Below are 8908 nucleotides of genomic sequence, written 5' to 3'. Positions count from 1 at the left end.
GTGTGAAGGGCCTATTGCTATTGTAACAAAAGGTAGACATGCATATTGTCTGCATTACCCCTTTAAAGAAAAGTGACTAAACTTTTGGTTTATTGGTAACATTCCTGACTGAGTGAAGAGGGTGCAGATTCCAGACAGTCCTAGATTGTGGAGACAAGAGTCATTATTCTAAATTCTGGGTGAACAGCCTCTAACCCTTCATTGTGTGGGTTCTGGGAGTCCATAAGATTCTCCCGCCGTATCGAATTGACCATTCTTACTGGCTGATGTAAAGATGGTTGTGGACAGGGAAGAAACGTTCACATCACAGCCTGTCAGACTGAAATCTTCAGCTATTTCATACCGAGGGAAGAGCGTGAACAATAACAATCGATTAGAAAGTTCACCTACAACCACAGGCTGTCTGTTTTCATTTTAGTTTGGCACAAATACCCTTGTCTTCATAACAGCACACGTAATCCTCAGCAACGTGCTTCCAGCTCACATTCTGTCGGAACTCCTGCCTCAATCAGGTCGCAGAATGTGGAACAGGATGCGCTGCCCTAATCTGGGTTGATTACATGGCTAACCTGCCATGACAGTGACTGATTAGCTAATTAACTTAGACTGGTACATTGCCAGGAGTGATTGATGGACTTGATGACTCAGATTGTGAATGTAGTCAGTAGTGATAGCAACAATAACTGACTCATATTACTAGCCTAGTTGGCAGTGACTGGAATTCACTGGCTCACTGAATACAAATCTGTTCTCTCTTGCTCAGTCACTTTTTTCATGTAGTTATGCTAGACATCTTAAACATGCAAGAGGTGGGCATGCAGTGGACACCTGGGCGGAACAGGAGATAAAATTAAAAGATGTCCACTAAGTTCCCTTGTTTCATCCTGTGGCTATTTTACAGCCAGGTGGCTGAGGCCTTTCTGTGACTCGGAATGAAACTGAGGACCCAAATGGGTGAAGCCTTCCACCGTGTACACTTTGTGCTGTAAATGCTGCTGGACACCCTGCAAATACACCATAGAAATCCAACAGTACAGAAGGGAGCTATTCGGCCCATCAAATCTGCATTGACCTTCTGGAAAAGCACTGTACCTAGGCCCCCTCCCCCCCACCTCCCTGTCATCGCCTCACCCTAACCTTTGGACACTGAGGGCAAATTAGCATAGCCAATCCACCTAACCTGCACATCTTTGAACTGTGAGAGGAAACCCACGCAGACACTGGGAGAAAGTGCAAACTCCACAGACAGTCATCCAAGGTCGGAATCGAATACAGGTCCCTGGCGCTGTGAGGCAGTAGTGCTAGCCACTGTGCCACCCATCAAAAGGTAAGTTCAACACAGCAAAAATAAAGTGATTTTAACCCGGGGCTGGAATCAGGTGAACGGGGAGAGGACGAGTGGGGAAGCCCCCCCTGATGTCACCACCTGCGACCCAGCCAATTTAAATGCCTAATCCTCGTGATTGTTGCCTGTTCACCCAATTACATTCAGAAACGGTCAGTCTGATCATTTGCTCTGCAGTTTTCCACCGGGCCTCCGGAGGCCTGTTTAAAGCAGGAATAAACCACCTCTAATCAGTGGTGGTATTGCCTTCCGTCAGATTTGCTTGTTTCATTGCTGCAAGGTAAAACAAAGAACAAAGAACAATACAACACAGGAACAGGCCCTTCGGCCCACCAAGCCTGATACCAACCTTTGCTAAAACCATCAGCACTTCCTTGTATCGCCTCTATACCATCCTATCCATGTATTTGTCAAGATGTCTTTTGAATGCCGTTAATGTATCTGCTTCCACAGCCTCCCCTGGCAACGCGTTCCAGGCACTCACCACCCTCTGCGTGAAATACCAGCACATCTCCTCTGAACTTTGCCCCACGGATCTTAATCCTATGCCCCCTGGTGACTGACCCCTTCACCCTGGGAACGAGTGCCTGCCCATGAGAATCCCAAGCCATGAGAATCAAGGAAGGCAAGGCTGGCGGCTTATTCAAGCATGTGTCAGCATATTGCCTGTAAGCCTTCATTCATCTTGGAAAATATTCAGCTAACTTCACAACTTTGTTATGTTCTCAAGACTGTCTCCTGCTGATTTCCAGCCTGTCAGTGTATTCGTAACTCTGTGCACATTCTTTTAGTGATTGGATGTTGCAGAGCAAGACAGTTTGTTGACTTCAGGATATCCCAAAGCACTTTACAGCCAATTATATACTTTTGAAATAGTCTCAATTGTATATAGCAAGGCCATACACAAATAGCATTGAAATACATGGCCAGGTCATATACTTCATTTGGTGTTAGTTGAGCTCTAGTCCCTAGTCTTCTTCAAAATAGTATCATGAGATATTTTATGTTGATCTAAAAGGGCAGACATTGCTGCATGTTAACCTCTCTTAATGATGGCATTTCCAACAGTGTAATGCTCACTTAGAACCGCAGCGAATTGTCACCCTAGTTTGTGTGCTTAAACCTCTGGAGTGGGGCTTAAAAGCACATGTCTTATTCAGAAGTGAAAACTGTGCCACTAAATCATGGCTGTCACACAACCAAAATTCAATAAAATATAGATAGGACTTAACATTACTGATATTTATGTTTTAAATTGTCATTGACAAGGCCAGCACTTCTTTCTCATCCTAAGTTGTGGAGGACCTTCTCCTTGAACTGTTGATAACAATTTGATACAACTGAGTAGCTTGCTAGACAACTTCAGTGGACATTTAAAACTCAACTAAGTTGTGTGAAACTGGAGTCACACACAGGCCTGAAAGTATAAGGATGGTAGGTTTTCTTCCTTAAAGGACATTATGGAATCATAAAATGGTTCAGCACAGGAGGTCATTGTGCCTGTCTCAGCTCTTTAGCTGAGCTATCAAAGTAAACCCACTCCCCTGTTCTTTCCCTCTAGCCCTATAAAATATCTACCCGTTAGTGAACCAGCTGGTGCTTTTCAAATGACAATCCACGTTTCTAAACTTTTACAAAGTGAATTAAAATTATGAAACTGTCAGTGGTACACTTTGAACTCATGAGGCTTTATGTGTAGGAGCAGGAAAATGCGAGTTGGGTCATTTCCCAACTTTGGAAACATGGGCCTGTCGCCACTGCCCATACCCGCCACCTTCCTGGCTCCTGAAGACGTGGATGGGCAGGGTTTGAGTCTTCCATGTCTTGAAGCATCATGGAGGAGTGAGGATAATGAAGCAGGCTGGTTGGAAGGCTTGCCACAATTTGGTATGACATTTGTCCAGCTCTTCAACATAGCTTTTGTGCCCCCAAAATGTCACTCCCATGCCTCTCACATTCCCATATTCCCTAATAATTCCTCAGGCCCACTCATACACCACCCCCTCCTCTGCCAATCTTCTTTATGAACAAACCACAAGAGCTTTATCTTTGAAATGGACATTAAAAAAAACTTCTGACAATCTAACACAACTATCATTCAAACACATATCACCGAGGAAGTAAACTCTCATTCAAAAAAAAAATAAAAGTAAATTGCTCAAGTGGTCAATCTATGAAAACCAACATTTATTCACGTTCCACAGCAAAGACAGGTAATCCTTTTAATAACCTCTTAAAACTGTCACAATGACACAAATTGCTGAAATACGGAGTAGCTTTTGAAATTCAGCCAAGCATTGATAAGCATCCCAACAAAACAACCCCTTGGCAATACAAATAGTGGAGTCTATTGGAACAGATGAGCCTTTAAAAAAAAAAAGCTACACCAAATAGCCTGTCAATCAAAGTAGGCCAGTAGCTGGTGTCTTTTTTCTATGGTAAAACAGCAGAAGCTTTTGTTTTCAATATAAAAGGGTTCTGGATGTTTAAATCATTTCAGATCATTATACCAGAGAAACCGAGCAGTGTTTTGTTTAGCTTTGAATACGTAATAGCATTTTTCCGAAAGGGTAAAGCACTGTAACGGTCAACTTACCGTATCAGGATAGAACTCCATGAAAGATCACTGCAGTAAAAACACATTTAACTTACAATACAGCATCTACTAATGACATCTGACGCTTTCAAACTATATACTTACCATTAGAATGCTACCGACTCCTCAACAGACCTTCCCCCAAGTTTCTTGAACTTTCAACCAAGATGGGTATTCAGAAAACTTTCAAAACCTGCTAGACCTAATGAAAATACAGATTCCTCATGGGTCTTATTATGGGGAACCCGATGTCAGCGGAGTCGCAACCCAAGCTCCTCCCCTCCCCTGTGCAATGGACATATGAAAATGGCATGGGGTTGGGAGGGCACAAGAAATTCTCATTTGCAGCTAAAATAACCAAAGGTTTTTCCATTCCTGATCCTATTGCAGCCTCCAAGTGGACATGAAGATCAGGCCCACGATGTATGGATTACAAGTCCTGTGGCATAATTACTACACAGATGCTTCGTACAAGATACTTATCAAGGCATGTGACATTGAAATTATTTTAAGATGGTGGTTGATAGATTCTTGTTGGGCAAGGGAATTGAAGAATATCGGGGGTAAATGGGAATATGGAATTCCGAACACAACCAGATCAGCCATGATCTATGGATTGGTGGAGTAGTCTCAAGGGGCTGAATGGCCTACTTCCTGCTCCAATTTCATATGGTTGTATAATCATGTCATTAACTGATTTATTTGCTTAAAGTATACATCCATGTTTTGATTACACAAGTCTACAAATATCACCAGTAGAGAATTAAAGGGAGATGGTTCAGAATTACAGCAGCTCATTTGCAGCTGTCTATTTCTTTAAGTGACACCTGGTAACTGATTTCACCTGGTTTGATAGTATGGCCGGCAGTGAAAGGGCGAATGGTTCGAAATGAGATCGAGGTAGATTAACGAGAATATTTACCGAGCAGGAAGCTGTGTTCAGGGTTCAGAGGTGGGAGTTCAACGCTGGAATATTGATCATTGCCGACAAGGTGGCTCCTCGCTAGCAGCGTGAGATTGAGGTTGGAATATTAATGGCAGGGATACTGATTCCAGTGACCACCATGGATATGCATCTTTTTAAACAGTGCTAAATAATGTACCCCATCTATTGTCTCTATTGCATCGCATACCGCCACAACCGGTCCACAGCAAACGCTTTTTCCCTGGCCCTACACTCTTTCCTGGAGCATCTAGACAACAAGGACTTCTACGTCAGGCTCCTGTTCCATTGACTACACTTCGCCTTCAACACCATGATCTCAGCCAAGCTCATATCAAAACTCCAAAACCCAGAACTCCCCCTGCAACTGGATCCTCTACTTCCCAGCCCTAGACCACAATCAGTAACGATAAACAACACCTCCTCCACAATAGTCCTCAATACTGGGGCCCCATAAGGCTGCGTACTTAGCCCCCTACTATACCCTCTATACATATACGACTATGTGTCAAATTTTGGCTCCAACTCCATCTACAAGTTTGCTGATGACATGATTGTAGTGGGTCAGATCTTGAACAACGATGAGTCTGAATACAGGAGGGAGATAGAGAACCTAGTGGCGAGGTGTAACAACAACACTCTCCCTCAACGTCAGTAAAACTAAGGAGCTGGTCATTGACATCAAGTATCGTGCACATCTCTGTCTGCCTAAATGGTGCCGAGGTGGAGATGATTGACAGCTTCAAATTTCTAGGTGTGCTCATCACCAACAATCTGTCCTGATCCACCCACGTCGATGCTACGACCAAGAAAGTACAACTTCTCCTTTACTTCCTCATTAAACTAAGGAAAATTGTCATGCACCGTAGAAAGCATCCTATCTGGCTGCATCACAGCCTGGTATGCCAACTGATCAGCCCAAGACTGTAAGAAACTACAGAGTCGTTAACACAGCCCAGCCCATCACGTGAAACCGCCTCCCATCCATTGACTCTGTCTACACCTCCCGCTGCCTTGGGAAAGCGGGCAGCATAATCAAAGACCCCTCCCACCCGGCTTATTCTCTCTTCTAACCTCTTCCATTGGGCAGGAGATACAAAAGTCTGAGAACACAAAAGTCTGAGAACACGCACTAACAGATTCAAAATCCGCTTCTTCCCCGCCATTACTAGACTCCTGAATGACCCTCTTATGGGCTAAACTGATCTCTCCACACACCTTCTCTACTGATTAGTACTGCACTCCATATGCTTCACCCAATGTCGGTGTCTATGTATTTACAATATGTATCTATCTTATGTCCTATGTTTTTTCCATGTATGGAATGATCTGTCTGGACTGTATGCAGAACAATACTTTTCACTTGACCTCGGTATACATGACAATAAACCCAAATCCAGTGCACATTAAATGGATCATTTCAAAGTTTTGCCTATGGCGGTGTCTATCAGGAACCACTGGTTGGAAAACTGTCTGCAGTGCATGCCCAGAGTCACAATAAGCAACAGTGCCTGGCAAGACTCCCTGGCAGGAGGGCAACGCTGAAAACGTATCCCTTCAATGTCTTTGTCACATTTACTTTAAAAGACTCACCACTGACTCTGAAATCAAAGCTATTTTAATTAAGATATTTTCGACAGTAAAATTAAGACATTGCAGCTAAGTTTTCCTGTTCAGTCCTTCGAAAAAAAACCAAGACATTTGATACCTAGTGTGAGGACGATATCGATAAATCTCATGCTGAATTATGACACAATTGCATCCTGTCGTCGCAGTGATGTTACCAGGTTTGCAGTATTGTACGGTGACTCACTGATCATACACTTCATTGACAGATGATGTGATGAACCATCAGTGATTTTGACAGTAGTTGATGGAGAGCACTAAGTTTTGCTGGAACAGGTGAATTTAATTTTGGGGTCCTCAGCAGGCCGGGAGACAGGGAGCCATTTGTAATGCAGACTTTGACTGGGAGGGTCCAAATCCCAGCTGTAATGATTTAACAAATATCCAGCAGCTGTCTATAAAACAAAAAAGAGAATATTAGACATTTGAATCACAGGAGTGAAGAACTGACATAAAATAAAATGAATTAGACAAGGGTGAATTTAAGTGCTCCCAGAGGCCTTGTGCAATGGAAAGCACATGCAAGCACTCACTGAGTCATGTTTTAAAGAAACACTGGCTACAAATGGGGTAACTCCTCAAAATGCTGTGGATTATGTATCACTTGAATCTCAAAATTGAAATCAACAGGTTTTTATTTGATGAGAATATCAAGAGATCATGGAGCAAAGGCAGGTTAATGGGGCTGAGAAATAGATCAACCATGGTCTCACTGAATTGTGGAACTGGCTCAATTTGTTGACAGGCCTTCTCCTGTTCCTATGGAGTGGAGGGGGTGGTGGTTAATAATGTAGCACCGATACTCTCACTTCAAGCACAGTTTCCTTCAGAGAATATGGGATTAATGGCTTTACCCTATAGGAAATTCAGTCAGATAGGTCTGTATGCATGATTGCAGTCGGGTCTGGTTGGGATGATTAGGTTAGGGATTGGGAGGATGGACAGGAGGCTGAGTTGGAGGTTAGTTGGGATAGTCAGATTGAGTCCAGTGGGGGCTGGTGTCTGGTGGTTGGGGGCTCCGGGCTGATGGAGGGGGTGTCAGTTGTTAGACTATTTGAAGTGTTAACTCTAACTCAGAGTCTGAGACATCCATGGAGGGTCCCTCGGAGCGGGAGAAATTACCATTCGAAGTTTAATCTTCCCACACCATTCCCACGTAGGTCTGCATGCCACGACTTCCACAGGGTCCCGATGTGCATCTCAGTCACACATCTGGGACGGCATTCTCTGTCCCGCCAGCCCTGTTTTCTGGTGGGGCACCACACCAGCAGCGGGATCCTCCATTCCCGCAGCCAGCCAATGCGGTTTCCCATTGTGACCCCAACTGTCAGGAATCCCACGGGTGTGCATGCGCTGCCAGCAAAGCGGAGGATCCCACCAACGGAGAATCCTGCAGCTGGTTTCCAAAGAGCCCGAGATGGGAAGATTTGGCCCAATATTGATTTCAGTACACTTGTCACGTCACCACTAAAAATTCCCATGTAAATGTCTCCACACCTGGCTGTTCGGTCCCTTTGTTCCTTGTGGCACCTGTAATGTTCTAATTAGGACTTGACATTGTGACACTACATGTGTCTTTGGCTGAGTGGTAATACTGTAGACCAACTCTGATTGTGGGTTCAAGCCCCACTGAAGCAAGTTGAGCACCACATTCAGGTTCACATATTCACACAGGCTTTTTTTGTGGCCTTGTGCACCCAACTTGGTGTCAGGATGAAGCCTCTCACGAGATGTACGACACTCGCAAATGTCCCAGCAAGGGCGTGATCCAGATCAAGCCAGGCGGAGTGAGTCGGGTGACTCTCAATCAGGCCGGCACAGAGCCCGATTGGGGACACTCACGGGATTCACCCATTGCACATGGTGACTGATTATTTTTTTTTTGTCTTCTGGTGTGGAGTCAGGCACAAATATTTATTTGACAACTCTTCCATTTCCTTATCCTCCAATATAATTAATAATAATCTTTATTGTCACAAGTAGGCTTACATTAACACTGCAATGAAGCTACTGTGAAAATCCCCTAGTCGCCACACTCCGGCGCCTGTTCAGGTTCAGAGGGAGAATTCAGAATGCCCAATTCACCTAACAGCACGTCTTTTGGACTGTGGGAAGAAACTGGAGCACCTGGAGGAAACCCACGCAGACACAGGGAGGCCATGCAGTCTCCGCACAGACAGTGACCCAAGCCGGGAATCGAACCTGGGACCCTGGCGTGTGAAACAACAGTGCTAACTACTATGCTACCGTGCCACCTTGTTTCTCCTGCCTCAGCCACTAAGGGACCCTATTTACTTATGCCAACTTCTTCCTTCATTTGTCCTTTTATTTCCTGCTAGTTTACTCTCATATTTTGTTCTGTTTCTCTTTATCTATTTTTTCATCATTATTTGCCGGT

At 44.3% G+C, this 8908-nt stretch overlaps 1 protein-coding gene across 5 annotated transcripts in view; it reads right to left on the bottom strand.

The window, feature by feature from the left end:
- Nucleotides 1-6484: 6484 nt before the first annotated feature.
- Nucleotides 6485-8908, bottom strand: part of LOC140429704 (uncharacterized) — a 248618-nt gene continuing 246194 nt past the window's right edge. For all 5 annotated transcript variants that reach the window (XM_072517027.1, XM_072517029.1, XM_072517026.1 and 2 more), the window contains exon 12: nt 6485-6905. In XM_072517027.1, the coding sequence (XP_072373128.1) occupies nt 6768-6905 (138 nt within the window). In that variant the 3' untranslated portion in view covers nt 6485-6767. The remainder of the gene's footprint in view (nt 6906-8908) is intronic.

This window comes from Scyliorhinus torazame, chromosome 9, assembly GCF_047496885.1.
Source record: "Scyliorhinus torazame isolate Kashiwa2021f chromosome 9, sScyTor2.1, whole genome shotgun sequence".
NCBI classification, from domain to species: domain Eukaryota; kingdom Metazoa; phylum Chordata; class Chondrichthyes; order Carcharhiniformes; family Scyliorhinidae; genus Scyliorhinus; species Scyliorhinus torazame.
Note: the sequence above shows the minus strand (reverse complement) of the source record. Positions and strands in the feature narration are given on the sequence as shown.